At 38.4% G+C, this 26,333-nt stretch overlaps 1 protein-coding gene across 1 annotated transcript in view; it reads right to left on the bottom strand.

Annotated features, from left to right (window-relative positions):
* Positions 1-6,209: 6,209 nt before the first annotated feature.
* LOC121389100 (nuclease SbcCD subunit C-like) overlaps positions 6,210-26,333 on the bottom strand; it is a 45,666-nt gene continuing 25,542 nt past the window's right edge. Inside the window, exons 5-14 of the mRNA XM_041520715.1 lie at positions 21,606-21,681; positions 21,269-21,364; positions 20,332-20,475; positions 18,332-18,475; positions 17,665-17,786; positions 13,802-13,874; positions 12,925-13,432; positions 11,350-11,451; positions 9,945-10,051; positions 6,210-9,061 (exon numbers count right to left, since the gene is read on the bottom strand). Coding sequence (XP_041376649.1) covers positions 8,984-9,061; positions 9,945-10,051; positions 11,350-11,451; positions 12,925-13,432; positions 13,802-13,874; positions 17,665-17,786; positions 18,332-18,475; positions 20,332-20,475; positions 21,269-21,364; positions 21,606-21,681 — 1,450 coding nt within the window. The 3' untranslated portion in view covers positions 6,210-8,983. The remainder of the gene's footprint in view (positions 9,062-9,944; positions 10,052-11,349; positions 11,452-12,924; positions 13,433-13,801; positions 13,875-17,664; positions 17,787-18,331; positions 18,476-20,331; positions 20,476-21,268; positions 21,365-21,605; positions 21,682-26,333) is intronic.

Raw genomic sequence — 26,333 nt, 5'->3', positions numbered from 1 at the left:
GACTGTTGAATTTCGAGAAGCCAGGATGGACTTTATAAACCCTACGGCTCTGCGTCCGTTAGGACGAGGCCAATTTTGAACGAAGCTCCACCGAGCGCTCGACTCGGGAGCTCCTGCACATGTGGTCAAACGGGACAAGCTGTCTGGACAGATCAGCCGAAACACAGCGATCATGTTCAGATGTGTCAACCAGACACGCGCTCCGAATGTATATTGTGGCAACATTCTTTATATAGTTGAAGTATTCTACAATACGAATGAACGGTGTGCAGTAAAATAAAACACAAATTAAAAACTACAGATTTAACTAAATGTAATTTAATTCAGTTATTCTAATACAGACAAGCGATATCATAATAGTGCTTATACATGTTACCTTTATATATACTCGAAAATATTTGTATTTATGTCGAAATATTTTTACCAAATAAATATGATCACTGTTCCGGAAATGGTCGAAATGTTGCATTCGGAACTTCCCGGTTGCGATTCATCGACAATACCAATCGGAACACCTCGTCACATTCCGCTACGCTATATTTCGTAGAAATGTACGAGGAGTTCCGATTGCGACAATACGTAATCGGCCGAAATGTTCCGAATGGATGAGTTCGATTGGCTTACTGGTACTGTTATGAACTAAATGGTGGACGAGATAATTTTACAATTTGTTATTGTATTCTATAATATATATTGTTTGACCAAAAATAGGGGGAGGGTGTGGATCCCCGACTAAATCCGTGCCTGTGTTATCATCTAAAATCTGATTTACTGGTCTACTGGTAATAGTTATTAATCAGTGAGGCTGATTTTATTCACATTGCGCCTGCTCAATAAAGTTGTATTCTGCAAATATTTTGTATTTCTTCTGGTATTCGTGGTAAATAACTACACCTTGGTCGATCCTACAAAATCATCTCTGCATCATTAATTCCAGTCTCATTGGGGTTCTTCTCGTGCCAACGAATGCTCCACGACTTGGACATAAAATTCGGCCGATGTAGTCTGTCTTTTGAACATGATTTATTGTAATACAGGATACACTAAAAGAAATATTTTCGTTGGCTGTTAATTTCTGCTGCAAGACATATGTATATGATTGGACTTTACAGTTGTGAGCGGTGTTTCAACTTCATATTGAATTATTTCGAGGAATTCGCCTGGTTTAATTTTGTACAAAAACTACGTTGATGGGGTAGGTCTACAAGTTTATAACTTGCTTACATATTTTCACTTAAAGTTTATATAAATAGGCTACATAAAATAATATGCATTTACTAAAGAGCAAGTATTATTTTAAAAAGTTTTTCAGAATTATGCGATATTTTAAAGCAGTTAATGTTGTTTAAATTGCGTTTAAAAAATCAAGTCATTTCCACCTTGTTTTCTTTATCAGTTTTATTGTCCCAAAAAGTATATTCTAAACAAAAATAAGGTACTTCAGATTGTGATATCATTATTTCTGATGAACCTGCTTGCACCCTTTTGAGAACACAAATTAGAAGAGCAGTCCACAAGACACATGTATGTTGGTGACTGCTGTGATCGATCAGTGACCGGTCCTTACTTGAGTTGGGTGGGTGCACGTTCATTGCTGCTAACGAAGTGTTAACAGTTACAATGGCACGAAATAATAACAAAACAGTAACAATAACATCATTTTCATCTGAACTTAGTAATTGTTTTGAAAATTATTTATATCGACGTTTAAAACTACATTCCCTGGAATATTTTTATTATTTAAGCATATAGAACGGAAAATCCAATTACGTTTGGTGCATATATAGGGGCGTGCGCAGGAAATTTTGCAGGGGGGGGGGTTGTCGAGGTGTCTGGCGAAGCCCGAAGCGAGCCCGAAAGCCGTGGCGGGGTGGCGGGGGGTCTGGGGCCCCGACAATTTTGAAAAATTGACCCCTTCTAGGGCTATTCTGAGGTGTTTTCTGCTGGCTAGCCGAGCTGCTTTCACAGGAATGTAAAAAATCGGGATATGATTTTTTTTCCGCCTTGAGCGGGGGGGGGGGGGGGGTTCGACCCTCCCTCCCCCCTGCGCACGCGCCTGATATATGACGCCGCACTCCGCATTGGTTTCACTACGCTGGCTTATCCAGATCAAAAACAAAGCTATGATTTTGAAAGTGGAACACTTTTGACGGGCTCGTACCGATCTCGGTTTTCATTGGCTTATCACAAGTATAGAATTCCCCAACAAGAGATCACGTGAGATTTCGCAATTTTTAATTTTTTTTAACTGTCTTGATTGAGGGGTCGTCTCATATCTCCAAAAACATATTTATATCCATAGAGGTATGGTACAACGCCTTTCCAGGGGTCAGTGAGTGAGGGATTTGCCTTGAAATTTTGACAGTGGCCAGCTGTTGGCATACGCGTTACATGTAAGGGGGTGTTATTAATTACGTAACGCTCTAGGGGTAGAGGAAGAGGATACTGTGTTCGATTTACGTAACATTTTTCAAGACTATATGTTATTTTTATTCATTACTTAGACCTATAAAGGTGTTTTTTGGAAATGCACGGTCAGTCTAGGATCGATCCCCATCGGCGGGTATACAAAAAGACCATGGTATGTGATATCCTGTCTGTGGGATGGTACATATAAACAATCCCTTGCTAAAAAAAAATGTAGCGGGTTTCGAAGGCGCGTGTGCAGGGATTGCAGCGGGGTTGGGGTTATAGACTGTGTTCAATCTAATTAAAATTAGCTCCACTATTACATAGCTCATGTCCACCAATCAAAACCTTACTTGCAGAATCCTGCCAGTGATTTAAAACTAATTAGAAAATATTCCGAATTATCCTGAGGGTATACATGTTTCGTGTGAATTACGAATGCCTTAAAACATGTTTTATTTTATAAAATAAATAATTTGTAATGTAAAACTGAAGACTGATTTAGTTTTTTTAAATTTTATAAATAAATAAATAATTTTTAATGTAAAATTGAAGACTGATAACCCACCCCGTACGTATTGGTATGGTTCGCTGTACTGCGGCCACTAAAATAGACTCGCCCGATATTTTTAGAATTTGTATGCTCCCAAATAACGTTATAAAAGGCGAAGTGTGATTGGTCAATATTTAAATTATTATTTACAGACGAAATGTTACCTGGACATTGAGGACTACGCAGTGTTGTTAGTTTTAAATCACTGGCAGGATTCTGCAAGTAAGGTTTTGATTGGGGGACATGAGCTCCAACTGGCTGTCTTTAGATCCACATGTAATAGTGGAGCTAATTTTAATTAGATTGAGACTGTGTTAAGCGAAGTTTATATGGGGCCATGCTCCCCCCAAAAATACATTTAAATTTTTTTTAAGCTTGGGCAAGTAAGGGTTTCGACCTCCAATACCCTCCCCCTGCACATGCACCCGATTCCTCTATAAGATTATATGTCAAAATTACCAAATGTTAGACATCCAACAGCAGATGGAAGGAAGGATAGGATATGTTTTATTTAATGACGCACTCAACACATTTTATTTACAGTTGTATGGGGTCGGATGATTATTAAATCAATATGCTTTATCTTTAATGTCGCTAAACAACACCCCCACCCCCACTTTACCCTTTCCAAACGAAATAATATTTATTTGAATTTGTCGATTTTAACACGTAAAATTAAGAAGTGAAAACGTTCATTGTCTACTTTAGTATATTTTATTTTTAAAATATATACATGATTAATGTGTTACTAGTATACAAATTAAACTTTGAAAGTTCTACTAACACTTTATAAAATATCAATTCTGAAATAGGAAGGTACGACTGTCGATAATACGTTGTCAAGATCAAACCGGTTTTAACTAAAGACTCGTACAGCGCAAGATTTCTCTTTTAATTTTTTGAGACGAACCCTACAATTTGAAATCGGCAAACGCACGTGTTAACTGAAACTGACAACAGGCTGTCGTTTGTGTTTTGCTGAGCTATGGCGGCACAGGCGACGAATCAAGCGTATACATTTGACGATATCCGTTCATAGCGAACACACACGACTTTTTAAAAAGTGCATTTGAGCTTGTATTTCACATTTGTACATGATGTTATATGGTAACCAGATAATGTAACTTTAAATATAACGGAAGACCCGGAATTAATATACTAACGAAAACACCACAGTGACAGAATATCGGACGAGTTCTCGGAATTTTGTCATTGTGATAAATCCTGGTTGCCCATGACAGCGTACATCTATCGTCCGATTTATCACGAAAATTAACCAATGGAAAAAAGGCTTATATGAAAGTTATATAAGAGTTGTTATTACACGTGTGCTTCGTATGATTATTATTAACTCGGTTATGTTGAACCGAGCCCGAGTACTCTGACTGTAAGTGAGCCAGACGGACATTTGGACATAAATACGCTCTCATTACAGTCAGAGACCAAGCTATGTATTTTTTTGGCAATTCCCGACAACCAAAAAGTTGGCAAAGATTTCCGCTCTAATACCACAACAATCCTATCTTTGACGTCAAATACCTTTACGTCGATCATTTTCGAGTTAACTGATTAAAAAATGCACATATTAATCACTAATACACATAGTACAGAAAGAAATCCGACAGCACCCACATCCAAGAACTCGATCGTGTTTCTGCTGTTACCTTTTGCCACTGGTAGACCGATCATTATCCAATAATTCAATTTCTGTTACATTCATTACAACGTAACATCATCCGATTGGTCCAGACGTAGCAACGGGAGTTTGTTCATTTCTCGATGAACGTAAAAATTACGTCGTCAGGGAACGTCATATCTGATGATGTCATTTTATATGGGCAAGTTGTCTTAATGAGCGTTATTGTTTATGGATAAAAAATAATTCAAAATAAAGTATGACGTTTTAGTGTTATTATTAGCATGTATCATTCAAATTTAATTATAAGTATTGTCTGTTATTTCTTTTACGTTCATCTGGGTATGAACAAAAAAAATCATCCGCAAACTTATGTGAGAACGGCTTCGCCGATTCACAGAGTTTGCGGATGATTTTTTTTGTTCATACCCAGATGAACGTAAAAGAAACAACAGACAATCCTTAAATAACTAGTAATTAAATAATTTCTGCATTATTGAGATGGGCACCTGTGTATCCCTTTTTGTTAATCTGTCTATGTACTCTTTCTTGCTGAAGGCGGGGCATAGCCCAGTGGTAAAACGCTCAGCTAGTCGGTGGGCCCATTGGACTATTTCTCGTTCCTGCCAGTGCACCATGACTGGTATATCAAAGGCCGTGGTATGCGCTATCTTGTCTGTGGCATGGTGCGTATAAAATATCCCTCGCTACTCATGGAAAAATGAACCGGGTTTCCTCTCTAAATCTATATTGGGTGCGAGACGTAGCCCAGTGGTAAAGCGATCGCTTGATGCGCAGTCGGTTTGGGCTATTTCTCGCTCCAGCCAGTGCACCACGACTGGTACATCAAAGGCCGTGGTATGTGCCATCCTGTCTATGGGATGGTGCATATAAAAGGTCCCTTGCTGCTAATCAAAAAGAGTAGCCCATGAAGTGGCGACAGCGGGTTTCCTCTCTCAATATATGTGTGTTCCTTAATCATATGTCTGACGCCATATAACCGTAAATAAAATGCGTTGAGTGCGTCGTTAAATAAATATTTCCTTCCTTCCTCTATTCGTCCAATAGCCGATGATTAATAAATCAATGTGCTCTAATGGTGTCGTTAAACAAAACAAACGAACTCTCCTTTCTCTCTCTTCCCTCTCTCTCACTACTATCTGGCTCTATCTCTCTCGTTATCTTTTTCTCCCTCTGTTTCTCACCTGCCTCCCCAACTTATCTCTCCCTTTCTCTCTTTTCTCTCACTCACTATCTGGCTCTTTATCTCTCTTGTTATTTTTTTCTCCCTCTGTCTCTCACCTCCCTCCCCAATTTCTCTCTTTTCTCTCACTCACCATCTGGCTCTTTATCTCTCTTGTTATCTTTTTCTCCCTCTGTCTCTCACCTCCCTCCCCAATTTATCTCGTTCTCTATCTTCTCTCTCACTCACTATTTGGCTCTTTATCTCTCTTGTTATCTTGTTCTCCCTCTGTCTCTCACCTCTCTCCCCAATTTATCTCTCCCTTTCCCATTAAACCTGCTCTGTCTTTCGGCTTCGTTTTGTCTCTGTCTGTCTATATCTATAGCCAGACGCATTCTGCTTGAAGTATATTTATTATATTACAGATGTATAATAAATATTTATTTACAAGATAATTACAATTTTTATACATACAAAATATAAAATAATAAAATTAAACTGTACAGAAACTGTGTAAATATTAGAATAACCATATATATTACACGTGGTTCATTAAAAAACTATTTCGTTGTAATATATACATGGAAGATATATACGCAGACTTAATGTCCGATTTAGTTATTGCATTCTTCCAACTGATTACGAGCATGTCTCTAACCACATATATACATATACTTAAAAACCCTTTTCCTGACAAACATGCAAAACTAGTTTATTATTTCACCAAATAATTTGCCGGTTCTGTTTCGTGGAGATCCAGTTTAATGGTTCGTATAGATATCACATTATGACCCATATATAACACGGTATTGTCACCTACAGATCGGTAGACAAACCATCGTTGATCTATAGATAACACTAAATATGGCGTAAACTATATATCTACGTACATGTTGCATGCAATAAATGACATATATTAATATTATATTATATTATATTATAATCAAAAGTTAGTGGCATCTTATAAAGAAAGAAAAATATCCCCAAAATAAACCCAACCCAACGACATATAAGTAGTAACGTTGTGTTGTTTTTAAATTTTATTTTTATTATTTTTTATTTTTTAGAATAATCGTGAATAGATGATCTTAAAGTCCTGTGGTGTGTGTGTGTTTTGTGTTTGTGTTAGGGTCTCTCGCTCTCTCTCTCTCTCTCTCTCTCTCTCTCTCTCTCTCTCTCTCTCTCTGTGTGTGTGTGCGTGCATCTGCGTGTTTGTTAATATTGTATACTATAGTCCTTCCCAGCAATGAACGTCGTTTTCTTACAATAGTGTGTACTATAATTTTATGTATTTCTCAACTGATTATTTTATAAACTGCACACAAAAACAGTGTGTATTTAAAGGTGTTTTTGTTTTTGTTTTTTTTGTTGTTGTTGTAATTTTGAAAACACTTACTTTTCTTCTTACGTCAAATGAAAGTGAAATTATTTGACAAATTTACAATGTTCATGAAGCGAAGAAGGACTATAAGTACAACGTATCCCCGGGATCCGACTTATAAAACCATGAGTGTATACTTCGGGCTTTAATGAAATCTTGCGCATACAAATATTATGTCGTTAAAAATCTGCAGACTTTGATAAATCTCGAGCCTCGACTTCAAAGTTGCTGACTCTAGTTTTATAGGTATGTACCTTTTTTGTTGTTTCGCATAAAATTAGTTTTGAGTTACTCCGAACACCGGATCGACGAGAAACACATTGGAGTTGTCAAAACATGTGCAAGATAACGGTTCTTGTTGCCTTGGTAACGCTATTAAAGGGCAGTTTCAAAGGTGAATAAATAACCCAATCTATTAAAAAAAAAAAAATTGTCGTGAAAACAAACAGCAAAATACAACAGATGCAACTTTGAGACAGCCCCTTTACCTGAATAAACTAATCTACGTAAGGTTGGATTAAATGGGTTGGTGGAACCAAGAGGCCAGCCATCTAAACGTGCGAGAGCCTTTTTGTCTCATGTAGGTTTGTTTACATACATGTATTACCTTTTATTTATACACAACGTAATATAATTAATAAATACATTTTATACATGATATGCTCTTTTATATCATCATGTAGTTAAGTGATAGTTTTTGCTCAAAGGTGACATTTTTAGAAGTTAGTCAATGACCAATAGCATTTTTGTCAGGGGGCTTATTTGCAGCATGGAAGAAAAATGGCTGCGTCCATTGTATACAACAGCACATTTTTATCGTTGTATTAATTAAATATACTAATATACTTGTTAATATTAAGCAATAATGTACATTAAATATCGTTAAATATTGCTTAATCTCTCCTTTAAACTTGCTTGCCGTCCCTTGATAGGTAATCTGCATCCCCTAATCCTAGGAGAAATGAATGCACATCTGAGGCAGCTGACACATTTCCAGTTATATCCAAAACATTAACAAACAAGGATGTTGTTAAAACCTCGACAAGTTTTATTTGTTTTTTTAACTGCTGTAGCCTGTGCCACACTACCAGCCTACCCTAAACGTTTTCCTCTCAGTTATTTCAAGTTGACTTAACATAAAAATAAAGTGTGAACAGCAATACTCGCTCATAGAAACAGACGTCATCTGCTTATAGAGGTTGAAGTTCTTATTTAGTTTATCTTACTAAATGCTCTTTCTTTTGATAATCTCTACTAATTGGAGGATCGTTTTGTATGTATATACCATAAATTGTTTTGGAGAAAATTTAATTTCAAACTCCGTGAGTAGACGCCATGCGGTGTTATTTATATCTTGATAAATGTTTTTACAAATAGCACATAAAAATATAAACATTTTGTTATTTTAAAAACGGGTTTCCTTTTTCTTTATTTCAAGCCAAATTGAAAGAATTGTGGAAAAAATCCACACACTTTCACTTTTATTAAAGGTTGATATGGGGTTTAGGTATTTCCTGGCACAATGATATACATATGCAGTAGGATTTATGGCGATACCAGTCAAATAATCGACCGATTAAACTCATTCCAAATGGTGTAAACAACACGATAGACGTAAAGTAATATCGAAAACCGTTTTTGTCTCGTCAGTGTTGCATGGTATGTCGCTTACAACAGAGGGTTTTGTAAATATTCACAACCGTGGTTGGAGCTGGACATCCACGCACAAACACGTGACTTGATTGGTAAAGTCAGCAATTATACTGGTGTTGATCGTGTTGTAAGCACGTTTTTCTCCACATACAGGCGTCGTGCTTGATGTTAAACCTGCTGATAATCATTCGATTCTTTAGCTAGTTGCAAAATCATCATCTTCATCATCGGTTCATAGTGTCCCGACTGTTAAAACAAAAACCAAAACAAAACCATTTAACAACTATTCACAAAACCCCCCACAAAAAACAAACATTTAAAAACTATTTGTGATTATATGTCGCCTACATTAATGTTTATATTTAAAGAGACATTCCTGAGTTTGCTGCATTGTAAGATGTTTCCGACTGATAAAATATTTCTACAATTAAACTTACATATTAAATATATTTTCTTGTTTAGAATATCAGTGTCTGTATTTTCAATGTGTTTCTGGTCGTCTTAATATTTGTAAGAAGCCCAAACTGGATTTTGTTTTCAAATAATTTTGTACGTACGAAAAAAAATATTTTGGGAAATAAAATGAAATTTAAACTAGTACAAATATTAGAACGATCAGAAACACGTTTAAAAGATAGCCACTAATATTGTATGCAGCAAACTATATTTGATATGTAAATACAATACTTAGTAGTTAAAAAGTCTCTGTTAGTCGATAACATCTTAAAAATTTCAGCAAACTCAGGAATGTCCCTTTAAACTGGCTAACTTTGAACTGACAACGTTTTCTCTTTTTTTTAATGCTATCATATTTGCACTAGCTGCTTTTGTAGAACTGACCATACGTGTTGGTGAGGGGAGATAGTATACCTTTTTTTGTGTAAAATCCACCACCCATAAAATAAAAAATTATTAAAATCAACAAACGCACGAGGAATATAATTATAATAATGATTACAGTATCTTCTGCTTTTCCCTATTGCGATCAATTTTGTGAGCCCTTGCCATAACCCAAGTCTAGCGAAAGCTTAATTCCCCAATTATGCACTGTCCAGTTGAATGGTGAATTATTACATTACTGGCCACTTCAGTTGCTAACAATTTTCGACGTTCATAGTTCGATGCATACCTGTATGTCTAACATTGCAGTAACGTCTCTGATCTTGAAAAACTTGCCATGCTCAGGAGGCGTGAACATATATCGCTTTCCCTTAAACACCCCGTCAGAATCTCCAACTGAAAACAACAAAATAGATATCGTATATATAGGTACAGGGACGGACCTAGATTAAACTATGGGAGAGGGCTATCAGGGAACGATATAATAGGGTCTTTTAGCCAATCAAAAAGGACACTTCAGAATAATAGTTTTTTAGGTATTGTGAGAGGAAGCCACTGCCAAACCTCTTGTTTTGACTATGACATACAAATCTGCATCTTTGTAAGCCATATCCATACTCCAAACTTACGGAGTGATGTCACGCAGTAGGACCGTGGCTTGCGAAGGTGACAAAACTGCATATTACCAGAAACATAATGAGCCACGTTCCATCATATCAGACCACGTCACGTAACATGATGTGACGTTACGCCATGCTATACCACGTCACGTCACGTCACGCAATATCGGGCCTTGACCGTAACGTTTTTAGTGGTACCCCACCGTACTGTCCCCACGTTATAAAGTCTGGTTGCTCTCAGTAAAAACGGACATCCCCATAATTTGAATAAATTCGTGCTTTTACTAGCTTTCTTTCTTAAAATTAGAACATCCAAAATAAAATGATCCCTTTTTCCCCAAACTGCGAACTACTTGATGGGCAAACAAAATATATAACGTTTTTTTCCCCGATTATGTCAACCCACTCAAATTCTTTCTTCCACAAAGACAAATCTTCAATACTGTTTATTATTTTGTAGGTACTTCCTTTTCTCTACTGTTTCGGTTTTCCATCGCTTTACACAGTGGGCGTTCCCGATTTATTATTAAATAGTGGCCAAACACTTAACCATGGTGCTGTAATGAGAATTAACGGTCACCTTGTTTCAAAATAAGTGTGCCATGCTAATTCTCGAACACAAAGAAGACTTAAGCGATGATAAATAATGACATCACGTCATGCCACACTTATCACATCACGCAACACTTGATAAGATTACATCACGTGTCATCACATTACATTATTGACATTAGTGTCTCCACGTTACATTATAATGACATCGCGTCACGTCACATCTTGTCACGCAACACTATAGGTCAGATTACACAACGTGTCTCCACATTACATTATTGACATTAGTGTCTCCACGTTACATTATAATGACATCACGTCATGCAACATCTCGTCACGTCAAGCAACACTATAGGTCAGATTACACCATGTGTCTCCACATTACATTATTGACATTAATGTCTCCACGTTACATTATAATGACATCACGTCATGTCACATCTCGTCACGTCACGTCACGGAACACTATAGGTCAGATTACACCACGTGTCTCCATATTACATTATTAAATGTTATACTTACTCGGTCCGTCCAGTTTAACTCCAACGTACAGCGTGGCGTCAAAATACTCCTTATCCAGCGGACCTCTGTATTTGACTATACCAGTATACACGATCGGCTTCTCTAAAGAAAAAGAAAAAAAGGGAAAACGATTGTTCACTTCAACACATTTTTAAACTACCACAATTTGATGGCAAACATTTGGTCAATAAAGAGAAAGAGAAGAAACACGCTTCCGCAACATAGACCACACGAACTGATAGAGAAGCAGGGAATCTTTTATATGCAGGTTTCCATAGACAGGGCAGTATATACCATGGATTTTGGTGCTCCCGTTATGGGTCACTGTGTGGGACGAGAAGAAACCCGTGTCAACCTAGGCTGAACGATCCTCTAATATTGCACCTCATGCAAGCGCTCTACCACTGAGCTACATCCCCCCCCCAACAATTGAAAAAAAAGAAGAGAAGTAAGTGATATAGATATGATTTACCAGCATCAGCCTATCATACACATAGTGTATAAAAGACATGTGAGTTGTAAGTAATGTCTATGCCTGCCAGATGTAATTAAACGAGGGATGTTAGCTGGATCTACTCAGTCTGGATGTTAGCTGGATCTACTCAGTCTGGATGTTAGCTGGATCTACTCAGTCTGGATGTTAGCTGGATCTACTCAGTCTGGATGTTAGCTGGATCTACTCAGTCTGGATGTTAGCTGGATATAACCCCCACAACACCGCCAAACATCATGGGCGTACATAGGATTTTGAAAAGGGGGGTTCCAATACATAGGATTTTGAAAGTGGGGGGGGGGGTTCCAAAATAGATTGCAGAGATATTGGGCATATATTTCTATGTTTAGTAAATATAATAATGTCAGATATCAATGTCAGATATATTAAATTATAAAAAAAGCGATTTCAGGGGGGTGGGGTGGGGGGTTCGGTCGAACCCATCGAACGCCCATGAATATATATTATATATTTCATTTTATTCTCTGAACAGGGACCTAATTCACTAAACTCTCGCAACTTTGCGATATCGCAGTGCAATGCAAAAAGACTTGCAAAGAGGATGCTTTATTGTCTAGCAGAGCCTAAGAGACCTTTGTGAATTAGCCCCCTGGTCTCCACGGTGCAGCTGTTCAGCTATCGCTGCTAAGTGGTGTTTTTGCGTCCCTTCATCCATTTCTCTCTCACTAACAATCGACAATTCATTCTCGTCCACAATTGTACTTAAGTATACTATACGCACAAAAAGAACAATAAATGTTATCATTAAAAGACAATTTATAAATCAACTCTAGATTACAACATTACTGAATACTTATTTATACTTGGGAACAAAAATCAGTATACATATCGCCCCCAGCCTCTCAACCTTCACAAACAAAACAAACAAAAACAACAACAGCAAGAAGAAACAAACAAACAAAAACAAGCAAACAAATAAATAGAAAACAAATCACAACCCACACCCTGGATATTTGTTATATTCCTGAACTGGGAAAGTCGGACATACTACAGTCACAAATGTACAGAAATATACTATGTGCAGAACTTTGTTTTGGAAGTTACTACACTGAAACACTTACGTTTTTTCCTTCCATATTTTGGCGCCTTCTGTGGGACGCAGACGGACACCCGGTCACCGATATTCAAAACTCTCGCGAGCAGACTGTCCTTTTGTGATGCAGACATCTTAGATATCTGTCTGCGGTACTCGTGACTCATTTTAAACAAAGAATCTCCACACTCCTGGGAACTTGTGTCAGTCTCAGTGTCGGAGTAGTCTCCCTTGGACAACTCGGAGGAATACCGTGTGGGGTACCTCCTCTGCGATCTGAAACTGTGAATGGAAGTCCGGTCGCCATTGGCTACGCACGTTCCCGGTCTTTTCATGTTGCCGTGGCTGTCAGCACTGTGAGATTCAGGTTCGTGGAATGCCGGACCCCTGTGACCTCCTACAGCTGTTTTGGGTCTTGTCGAAAGTCTTTCAAAGTAGACGTTGGATGTCACGTGTTTGGCGTTTTCGTTGTGTCCGTTCTCGTGGGAATACGGCGCAACGCTGACGTCTATGACGTTTTCCTTGCCCGACTCCCGCTGAAGTGAAATTGATGACAATATTTTGATACCATAAGACTCAGATCAAGGCTTAGAGAGTCTAAAAACTAAAAAGAGGAAAGAGCTTTAAAAAGTAGAAACAGAATTTGTTTAAGACAAAACACACTGTTTTAGCCATCCAAGGCTATTACATATCTAACAGTAGATGACAAGACGCACCCACTCCCCAATTGCACGTGCTACTCATTGCACCGAACAATGCCTCGAGCAATTCAGAAAAAACGAACTATGTAAACCATGAACGTTTTTCATCTGTCCAAAGAAAATATAGGCCAAAAACAAAAGTAAGAGAAAGAAAAGAAATTATCTGATTGCAATTAAAACGTGATATAAACCAAAGATACTTACAAGGTATGGTGACGTCATTGGTCTGCTTACCACCATTTTGCCTGACTTCCGGTCCGAAGAGCTTCTACTAAAACTGTAAAGGCAACAGACAACAGAAACAATATAATTAAAATAGTTCGTATTGATAGTTATTTTCTGTCTGAAAAGTAGTAACTACCACAGAATTAGGATACATATTTTCAAAATTTGAATGTATGTAGCTTTCACAAATTTGAAAAACCCATTTATTAATGAAATGAAATTATTTTCATAAGATAACGAAGTGCATGTATCACGACGAGTCGGTTACATAATGACAGAGTGCAGGCATTTTATTCCGGAAACCAAACAACCAACCAGTTTTAGAGACGAGATATTCGTAAAGGCCACCGCACACCTTTGCAACAAGGTGCAATTTTTGCAACAAAAATCGTACGTCGTTGCATCGTGTGCGCTAGCCTGCGATGCAATTTTTGTTGCATGCAACTAAAATTCCTCCGATCAAACATGTTTGATTTTATTGCATGTAATTGCATCTAATTGCACGCTGTCGCAAACGTGTGCGCCTCCAATGCAACAAAACGTTGACGCAATAATTTAAACTGCCAATGAACGGATAGATAGTGATCACATGACTAAAAATGGCAGCCTCCAGCAACATATGGTCTTCAGAAAAAGACGAAGTATTTGGCCAAGTGGTGATGTGGTAGACAATGCCATATCGTTTTGACACAACATCCCTGAATGTAGCAACAGGGCTAAAAAGGGTATGTGTATTGCAGAGATGAAATGTGTGCTTGGAATACCAGGTATGTTTATATAAGTTTTATACACAAATTGTGTTGTTATATCCTATGCGGGACGACTTCAGTGCTACTTTACGTAAATTCACTCTTCTACATCATAAAAAATATGTTGTAGAACATGTCTCGATGACTACCGTCCAAACAAATACTGGAAAAAACCCCGCCATTTTGTCGCATGTGTGTGCGAATCGGTGCAACGAGAAAAAAGTTGCTTGCAATCCTACAATTTCATTTGCATGCGACAAAGTTGCAAATGTCTGCGGTGGCCTTTAGAGTATGGAGACATACAGTTTCACTGTTAGCAGGTTGTAATGTAAGGTTTATTTAAACAGTGTGAGCGTCAATGGTGACTGGAATTAGGAAGGTTTGCTTTTGGGGTAACTAAGATATATTCGACGACAAAAGTTTTTGTGACGTGACAGAATCGCTCATACACAAGTAAACATTGCTAGTAGATGGGATACCTGCCACGTATATACACTGAATGAAACTCGTGAAAATACTTAGGGAAAATTAAGGAACATTGTTAAAATGTGCACACCGAAAATGTGTCACACGCCAGTAGCGCGTATGGGTGCCGCGTTCGTTGATGCAAGCAATGCAACTGCGTCTTATAGAACTGGCCTAGTGCTTATAAAACGTTTAGAGTCTAGACTCGAGACTCTAATAGAGTCTGAGACAGTAACGTCATGGCAACGCCATACAAATTGCATGCGTGTGACGTCATTTGAGATTGAGTCTGGACTCTAAAAGTTTTATATGCATGGGCCCTGATCATATATTGAATGCAAACTTGAAGAATGGTGTTCCATATCCGGGAAAGTGCCCTGTCACAGTTCTTGGAGTGCTGTCGAATGTAATCGTATAAGATGTGGATATATTTCGTCCTATATGTGTACCGTAGGAGAGAAATCCGGAAATCATCATGACTACGGCAATACAGCCACGTAATTTTGGTTCAGACAGTGCTCTGCCAATATAGCACGGTCTTCAGTCACAATTAAACCACCGTAGGTGTTGTTTGCACCACTAGAGACTAAGTCAACGGTCACCATTAACTTCGCCTATTTTGACCACACTTCTCGCCTTTCTCCTGGGAAGGGAGAAAAATCACATCTCTTACCTTTTCGATTCTAGATTAGAATCTGCGGTGATAAGTAGTCAATATATGATGTCAGAGCAAGAGACGAACGGTTACTGGCGATACCCAACAAAGCCCGAGCAATCAAAGGTACGGGATGGAACCTGTGGCTCAGGTGTGTTGTTTGAATCCATAGATCCTGTCAAACGGTCGTTATTGATGTTTGACCATTTCGGGGTAGGGGTCTTTCCGTGTTAGTTTGTTGATGACGTCGCCACAGATTCCATACAGTGTTTCTATGCACGTGGTCACAACGCTCAAAATGTTGAGTTCCGGATCCCATAAGGTTAATAGCGCGCCAGCGGTCATCAAGGGATAAGAGTAGCATTGAATAGGGTGAGGCAATAGGAAAGAAAATATGTTTTTCTGACAATGATAAAACTAGGAATACAGAAACGAAAAATGAAATTGCCATTGAAACGGAATGATTTACAGACGGCTTAAGTCTCATAAAGCCCGTACTTTGCATGCAAGCCATCACCAAGCCACATGGTTGCATTTTGGCGAACTGTCCATCTTACTTAAAGGAAGGGACAATCAAGGCATTTGACCTGGTATGCATATTCAACGATATACAATTCACATTATTACTTAATATCAACAAGTATAATCGTATAGTTAATTAATAAAACGGTTAAATGTGACGGCTATTGTATATAACGGGCGCAGCCATTTTGTATGATTCCAGGGAATACGCCCTCTGGCGAGCTGGTGGTTACGTAATACCTAACGTGTCACGTCAGGAATTAGACTTCGAACTTAAGAAACAAAACATACCTGATTTTTGCGGATGCATCGCAATATTCTGTAATAATAGTCATCCCAGTAAGCCAGCAACAATTATATATTTATGTTTAATACAAAATAAACCACCATTGTCAAAGTGTTGAAATAACTGTATTTGTTATATTATGGTTTGTACATAAATTAACCCACGTACTGAAATAATAATCGGAGTGTTTTCTTAGTTAATTGGTCTTTTCTTTCCGTGGCTTGTACCTGTGGTTGTTGATTGGCAGGTGTATATTTAGACGGTCCCCAGACACTGTGTCTAGACACACTAAAAAGACGTGCCTCGTTTATTAAGATCACAGGGTATTGTGTGTTAACCGTACGGACACCCCTCTAATCGTAATCGATCAGCCGTCTGCTTTATTACTGTAAGTAATTCTGTAAAACCTTTGATTAAGTAGACTTTCCCATCTAAAATAACAAAACTGACCAATTACGTAGTCCCAAAGAAAAGAAAATTATCACTTGGGTATCGCGAGTGGTCGTTTTTGCTCGAACGTAGCATACCAATAGGCCTAATAATATGCATTTTTTTCTTTGGATTTAAAAAAAAAGAAAAATACTATAACTCCACTTCGTTCTATTGATGCAAATTTGAAATATATTTAGTTAAATAGTTTATTATACTATCAAGTCATTTATGTTGTTTTACAAGTCAGGTTGATGAAAGCGAAGCGCCTTGTCGTAAATTAGAGCGTTTGTTTACACTGTGCATAGAGCAGATGGACGGAGCTGACGTCACTTCGCCCCAAGCTATACCACCGGACGTCACAAAAACGAAACAAAATGGCTGCACCCAGTTACCAGAAATAATCATGGTTTTTTTTATTAACTCTAAAATTACGCGTTTTTCATTTGTTACAGTGTCTGTATGTGTTGGTGGTCCGGGTATGCATCTTTCCAACACATAAATCTCTTGTTTGAGTTTACTCTACCTTTAATGATTGAATTTAAAACGATTTGTCAAGCAAAGAAATATTGTATTTGAAAAAAAACAAAAAAAACAAAAACAAACAAACCCTCAACATGACTTTCAAGTGAATCCTGTCCTAAATATATTGTACAAACTAAACGTCTTTTGGCAAAACTAGGCTTACTCGCGGGTGAAATTTTCGGAGGCGAAGGATAACAACCTTCAAACTCACCTATTTGAAATCTTCCCGTCCACATTGACGTTTGGTAGTCGTGAAAGATTATCTAAGATCTGTTGTATTTGTCTGACCTTCTGACCAACGTCACATTTCCTTTCCAAGCAGTCGATCGTTTCCTAAATGTACAATAATATCACTTATTAATTTAATTGAATTAATTTAAGTATTTACTTCCCAGAGTGCTGTTGTAGTTAGAGGTAGTTTTGGAATGGTGGGTAAAGATCTCTAAGTTAGCAGAATAAATCTGTCTTATTGCAAATGCTATTTTTACAATGTCAACCATGCACATAAACATGACAACTAAGTATATCATCCCATCCCCCACCACTCACCCAATAAATTATATCATTTTAAGCTACTACCCAAAATAAAATATATCTCACTATAACACCTACTGTGTACGGAACTACTTATAGGGCACCCACCACATAAGACGTCCTGTCTAAACTAGAATCAGATGACACACACTGATGCAGAACTACACATTAAAAAACGTTGAGTCCAAGCACCACCATCCCCATCATGCTCCCCCTATCCCCATCATGCTCCGCCATCCCTATCATACCCCCCCCCCCCCCCCAGTCGGTAAAGGACTAAGTTGCCTCAGACTATCGCGGCCAATGTCAAGCGAGATTGGTGCGATCTAAAACATATTCCTTACCTTCGCTAGTTCTAGGGCTCGACATTTCTGTAGGACCAGCATGTTTTTCCCCGCCATTAGATTCTTAAGTGTGATCACCTCACACTGCGCGAGTTTGAGTTCCGTCTGCACTTCATCGATACTGTGGTTCACGTGATCAACATCCTGCAAGGATAGAAAGTTGTTAACACATATTGCAACAATTTCCAAGGACGTTTTGCTTTATTGCAGTGATTAATATATGAAACTGTCCCAAAGTTGGTTTTACATACACATAACTGATTAAAGGTGTTTTTCTGTATGACGTCATTCCACAAATACCACAAGCAGCTTTTTCTTCGTCACGTCCACCCTGAGTTTGTCTTTGTAATCATTGATGAACTTTCTAGCAGCTAACAGTTCCACCTACCCTGTGTTTGTCCTTGTAATCACGGATGGCCTTTCTAGCAGCTAACAGTTCTACCCACCCTGAGTTTGTCCTTGTAAGCACGGATGACCTTTCTAACAGCTAACAGTTCTACTCACCCTGAGTTTGTCCTTGTAATCATTGGCGATCTAGCAGCTAACAGTACTACCTACCCTGAGTTTGTCCTTGTAATCACGGATGGCCTTTCTAGCAGCTAACAGTTCCACCTACTCCGATTTTGTCCTTGTAATCACGGATGACCTTTCTAGCAGCAAACAGTTCTACCCACCCTGAGTTTGTCCTTGTAATCACGGATGGCCTTTCTAGCAGCTAACAGTTCTACCCACCCTAATTTTATCCTTGTAATCATTGGCGATCTAGCAGCTAACAGTTCTACCTACCCTGAGTTTGTCTTTGTAATCACGGATGACCTTTCTAGCAGCTAACAGAACTACATACCCTGAGTTTGTCTTTGTAATCATTGATGACCTTTCTAGCAGCTAACAGTTCTACATACCCTGAGTTTGTCCTTGTAATCACGGATGACCTTTCTAACAGCTAACAGTTCTACCCACCCTGAGTTTGTCCTTGTAATCACGGATGGCCTTTCTAGCAGCTAACTGTTCTACCCACCCTAATTTTGTCCTTGTAATCATTGGCGATCTAGCAGCTAACAGTTCTACCTACCCTGAGTTTGTCTTTGTAATCACGGATGACCTTTCTAGCAGCTAATAGTACTACATACCCTGAGTTTGTCTTTGTAATCATTGATGACCTTTCTAGTAGCTAACAGTTCTACCTACCCTGAGGTTGTCCTATTAAACACAGATGACCTTTCTAGCAGCTAACAGTTCTACCTACCCTGAGGTTGTCCTATTAAACACAGATGACCTTTCTAGCAGCTAACAGTTCTACCTACCCTGAGGTTGTCCTAGTAAACACAGATGACCTTTCTAGCAGCTAACAGTTCTACCTACCCTGAGGTTGTCCTATTAAACACAGATGACCTTTCTAACAGCTAACAGTTCTACCTACCCTGGGGTTGTCCTAGTAAACACAGATGACCTTTCTAACAGCTAACAGTTCTACCTACCCTGAAGTTGTCCTTGTAATCATTGATGACCTTTCTAGCAGCTAACATTTCTTCCTACCCTGAATTTGTTCTTGTAATCATTGATGGCCTTTCTAACAGCTAACAGTTCTACCTACCCTGAGTTTGTCCTTGTAATCTCGGATAGCCTTTCTAGCAGCTAACAGTTCCACCTACCCTGAGTTTGTCCTTGTAATCTCGGATAGCCTTTCTAGCAGCTAACAGTTCTACCTACCCTGAGTTTGTCCTTGTAATCTCGGATAGCCTTTCTAGCAGCTAACAGTTCCACCTACCCTGAGTTTGTCCTTGTAATCATTGATGATCTTTCTAGCAGCTAACATTTCTACCTACCCTGAATTTGTTCGTGTAATCATTGATGACCTTTCTAACAGCTAACAATTCTACCTATCCTGAGGTTGGCCTTGTAATCACAGATGACCTTTGTAGCAGCTAACAGTACTACCTACCCTGAGTTTGTCCTTGTAATCATTGGTGACCTTTCTAGCAGCTAACAGTTCTACGTACCCTGAGTTTGTCCTTGTAATCACGGATGGCCTTTCTAGCAGCTAACAAAAGTGCCGACTTCTCTTCAATCTCGCTCTTCAGTTTGCTGATCTGTTTCTCTCTTTCACGAATATCGTCTTTCAGAATGGGGATAGTTTCAAGATCCTAAAATAAAATCATTTTTAATTTTAAAATCTGTTGGAATTGCAAAATTATACCTTTGCAAAAACAAGCTGAAGATTCAACTGAAAAAGGTTTCTTTAGCAGACACCCTGGATGTGTTAGTTATAGCATCTTGACATAGTGTGGAACAGTAGCAATCCAGGCAAGAAATACATTATGAAACATTATTTGTAGTTGGGGACACTGAAGAGGTGCTACTGACGGTCGCAGAGATAGGATGTTTAGAGAATGTTTTAACTAAAGTGTGTTTGTTTTTGTTTAACGACACCACTAGAGCACACTGATTAATTAATGATCGGCTATTGGATGTAAAACATTTGGTAATTACTATTCATAGTCATCAGAGGAAACCCGCTACGTTTTTCCTAATGCAGCAAGGGATCGTTTATATGCACTTTCCTATAGACAGGAAAACACATATCACGGCCTTTGACCAGTTGTAATGCACTGGTTGGAACGAGAAAACCCCAATCAGTTGAATGGATCCACCGAGGAGGTTCGATCCTGCGACGCAAGCACCTCAAGCGAGCACTCAGCCGACTGAGCTAAATCCCACCCCTGGTTTAGCTATATCATCTTAAACACAATGACCATAGTTATTACACACATAAAATATTTTCTCCAATTATTATGTTTTTATACATTAAATTTCACATTATTAACAACTTTTTGCTGGTCGTCCTGCTGTTTATAGACATTAAACCCCCCACCCCCATTGTTATGCAAAACAAAAAGGAACCTATCTTGGGACCTGGGGTCGGTAATTTTAACTTACTTTCTCGATATTTTCATTCTTCATAAGCTCATGACGAACTTGGAATTTGAGATCGTTGGCTTTATTTTCCAGATCCTTAATCTTTACACTGGCAACCTAAAAATAAAAAACATTATTCAACCAATCATTATTCAAGCAGTTGTTTCATGAACCAATAAAATATAATCATTATATTTAAAAAAACACAAAAAACCCAACTATCAGTTAGTTATAATCAGACAAAACCGGAATTAAAAAAAATATATATATATTTAAATTTATTAATTAATATATTTTATTTTACTTTATTTTTTTATTATTGTTTAAAGAGAAGTAATTCGGTTAAACTAATCACTACCTCTAGCTGTTTCTCAGTGTCTTCCTTGATCTGCAAAGCTCGCCGTATTTCGTTATCCTTGGCTCTGCACTGTGCTCTGTAAGTAGAACCCATTACATTTCAACTTATTTTCGTGCTTATATCCAACTAAAGTTCAAGCACGCTGCCCTGGGCACACAGCTGAGTTAGTTGTTAATTGGTTAGTGGTTAGTGAGAGAGAGAGAGAGAGAGAGAGAGAGAGAGAGAGAGAGAGAGAGAGAGAGAGAGAGAGAGAGAGGGGAGAGTGTAGTGGCCTTACGCCTACCCAATGAGCCATTAAGAACTCGCGCTGGGTTGGAGCCGGTACCGGGCTGCGAACCCTGTACCTACCAGCCTGTATAACCCATTTCATTTCAACTTATTTTTGTGCTTATATCCAAATATCCAATTAAGGTTCAAGCACGCTGTCCTGGGTTAGTTGTTAATTGATTAGTGGTTAGTGAGATAGAAGAGGGTGTGGTGGCCTTACGCCTACCCATTAAGCCCTTAAGAACTCTGTACCTACCAGCCTGTATAACCCATTTCATTTCAACTTATTTTTGTGCTTATATCCAAATATCCAATTAAGGTTCAAGCACGCTGTCCTGGGCACACAGCTGGGTTAGTTGTTAATTGATTAGTGGTTAGTGAGATAGAAGAGGGTGTGGTGGCCTTACGCCTACCCATTAAGCCCTTAAGAACTCGCTCTGGGTTGGAGCCGGTACCGGGCTGCGAACCCTGTACCTGCCAGCCTGTAGTCCAATGGTTTAACCACGACGCAACCGAGGCCAGTAATAGAACCCAACAGTAGACGAATGTAGTTAAAGGGACCCTGCTGAGTCTGTAGCCACTTTTAAAATACTTTTAAAATAAAATATACCCCCCCCCCAAAAAAAAAAAAAAAAAAAAAAAAAATGTGTTGGGTATTTAAATTCGTGAATTGAAAAGGTAGTTTGATAAATTTGTATTATATTTTCGCTGTGTTCTTAAATTCGTTGACTGCAATTGTCCTCGAGTTACACGAAAATTAGAGAACCACGAAAAAACTAAATTATTTCACGATAGATAATCGATTAACATATAGTAGAAAGGAATATTTATTTAACACCACCACAGCAAAATTTAAAACTCCAGCTATTAATTTTGGTGTCTATTACATAGTTATATGGATATTTGGTTGAGAGAAGGAAGGAAGGAAATGTTTTATTTATCGACGCACTCAACATATTTTATTTACGGTTATATGGCGTCAGACATATGGTTAAAGACCACACATATATTGAGAGAGGATTCAGGAAACCCACTGTCGCCACTTCATGGACTACTCTTTCGATTAGCAGCAAGGGATCTTTTATATGCACTATCCCACAGACAGGCTAGTACATACCACAGCCTTTGATATACCAGTAGTGGTGCACTGGCTAGAACGAGAAATAGCCCAATGGGCCAACTGACGGAGATCGATGGTTGAGAGAAAGACAGTCGAATAATTAATCCAGACACATGAATATTTGATTAAGACAACCCACAACACATTTTAAAACTTCGGCTATCAATGTCTGTGTCTAACAGATGGTTATTTGGACATTTGATTGAGGATTAAGTAATCTACTCACATGCTATTTGTTTACAACCACTACAGCACATATTAAAACTACGGCTATTTGGTGTTTAACACATGGTTATATCGACACGCGGTCGAGAGAAAGAAAAAAAATAGTTTCCGATCGCCCCGACACAACCAGTGTCTCTACCAGAGTTGTTTTATGTTGATAATGATGGCTATATCCTAATAGGGGTGAAAACCATCTACCAGAGTTGTTTGATGTATATTAGGATGGCTATATCCTAATAGGGGTGAAGACCATATGTCAGAGTTGTTTGATGTAGATAAGGATGGCTATATACTAATAGGGGTGAAGACAATCTACCAGAGTTGTTTGATGTAGATAATGATGGCTATATCCTAATAGGGGTGAAAACCATCTACCAGAGTTGTTTGATGTAGATAATGATGGCTATATCCTAATAGGGGTGAAAACCATCTGCCAGAGTTGTTTGATGTAGATAATGATGGCTATATCCTAATAGGGGTGAAAACCATCTACCAGAGTTTTTTGATGTAGATAATGATGGCTATATCCTAATAGGGGTGAAAACCATCTACCAGGGTTGTTTGATGTAGATAATGATGGCTATATCCTAATAGGGGTGAAAACCATCTGCCAGAGTTTTTGATGTAGATAATGATGGCTATATCCTAATAGGGGTGAAGACCATCTACCAGAGTTGTTTGATGTAGATAATGATGGTTATATTCTAATAAGGGTGAAGACAATCTACCAGAGTTGTTTGATGTAGATAATGATGGCTATATCCTAATAGGGGTGAAAACCATCTATACGAGTTGGTTGAAGGAAGTAAGGAAAAGTAAAATTCGTTTTGTTTAACAACACCACTGGAGCACATTGATTAATTAATCATCGGCTATTTGATGTCAAACATTTGATAATTCTGACTCGTAGTCGTCAGAAGAAACCCGCTACATTTTTCCTAATGCACTTTCTCACAGACAGGAAAGCACATACTACGGTCTTTGTCCAGTTGTGGTGCACTGGTTGGAACGAGAAAAAACCCCAATCAGCTGAATGGATCTACCGAGGTGGTTCGATCCTGCGACTCAAGCATCTCAATCTACTTCAAATGGGGGCGGATTTAGCTCAGTCGGTTGAGTGCTCACTTGAGATGCCTGCATCGCAGGATCGAACCACCTCGGTAGATCATTTCAGTTGATTGGGTTTTTCTCGTTCCAACCAGTGCACCACAAACAACTGGACAAAGGCCGTAGTATGTGATTTCCTGTCTTTGAGAAAGTGCATATAAAAGATCCCTTGCTGCATTAGAAAAACAAAATGTAGTGGGTTTCCTCTGATGACTACGAGTCAGAATTACCAATTGCTTGACATTCAAAAGCCGAAGATTAATTAATCAATGTGCTCCAGTGGTGTCGTTAAACAAAACAAACAAACTTTTTTTTTTACTTCTACCGATAAAGTAGCAATAGATTTGTATATATTCACTTTCCCCCAGACAGGAGAGTACATACCACGGCCTTTAATGTTCCAACCGTGGAACACGGGTTGCGTCGGGGCGATCGGAATTGATTTGGTCTATTGAAACCTTTAGGTAATTGAAAGATCAAGTGCTCCGAGCGGAAAGCGAACCCCTCTGTCTGCTTAACGTGTTAACGTGTACAGACCGGCGAGCTCCAACACACGAGGACAATAGGTCACATTGTATCGCTGTTGCCCAACCAAACATAAATTACCAAACACCTTTATGGGTGAGATCAAGCGAAATCGTCTTATCTACCAACTGATCTACAAACTGCGTTTTGTGACTGGTAATAACTGGAGACATACCAGGTAGAAAAGAAAAGAAGAAAAAAGAAACAAAGCAGAGAATAACCAGGTCAAATGATATTTAAAGAGAGATCTATGCATGGGGTACGGGGGCATGGTCTTTTGAACAAAGTTATATTTTGGAATGATCCAGTCTATGTTTTAAAGGTGCAATTTCGAGTCGAGTTTTACGACTTGACATTTAGAAGACATAATTATAATTCACACGCGGGACATTAGTTTCTTACCATCAAATGCCATTCTTCACACACACACACACACACACACACACACACACACACACACACACACATATATATATAATTTTATCTTAATGTAAATAACATTTTTAATAATTCACACCCAGTAGCTGATATATATTTTTGGTGGGATGTCCTTAAACATTAATTAATTCATTCATTCATTCATTCACTCATTCGACATCTAATCTAGGTTATATAAAAATGCATTATTTTCCATTTAACACCTAGAGGTTGGGCATTATTTTGTGTTATAAATATTAAACACATAAATACAAACATGTGAGTTGTAAAAAGGCAGCCGACGATAACCGATTAAAGCGATAAAAAAGCAATAAAAGAAAAAGAAAAAGAAAAAAAAATCTTGTCCCGGATCAGGCTCCTGGCTAAGCAGTGACGGGATCCGGGACAGACATGTTCGAAACCTTAGTGGTATAGGAGCATGTTAAAATATATCGGACTCGCAATAAAAAAACAAGAAGACAAATTTTTTTAGAACTGGTAGTGCTTGAATTTTGCATTACTATATGATATAATATTATGCCACGAGATTGCAGTTTATTAAAAAAAAAATTGTTATCCTTCCCCACCTCGATATCCTTACGACAGGAGCAGGCTCGGATCCAAAGGGGTTATAGGGGTCTCGTGACAGCCTATATGATAAACGTTAAGGGTCACAAGTCTGCTGTGACCCCTAAATAGTTTTAATTCATGTAGGCACAATAGCTACACATACTGCATTACACTAAATGCTGTAAATAAGTCTAGACACAACAAATCGAACAGACACCTAAATTTAAGGAATCTCCTTAAAATTACACTAAATAAACTTTTTGTTTTTTTATATTTAAAAACAAATCATTTAGACGAAAACCACGATCCTTTAAAGACATACCGCATATGGGGCGGTCCATAAACTTTGATAAAACGTACAGAATGCATGTGTACATGGCGGGAGGTAGGTGTGTGTGTGTGTGTGTGTGTGTGTGGGGGGGGGGGGGTTAAATATTTCTCGCATACGTACTTTATGGATGGCAGCAATGTATACATTTTGTGTAATGATTGGATCC

This window comes from Gigantopelta aegis, chromosome 14 (assembly GCF_016097555.1).
Source record: "Gigantopelta aegis isolate Gae_Host chromosome 14, Gae_host_genome, whole genome shotgun sequence".
Classification (NCBI taxonomy): Eukaryota; Metazoa; Mollusca; class Gastropoda; order Neomphalida; family Peltospiridae; genus Gigantopelta; species Gigantopelta aegis.
This window is presented reverse-complemented; position numbering and strand designations above follow the sequence as displayed.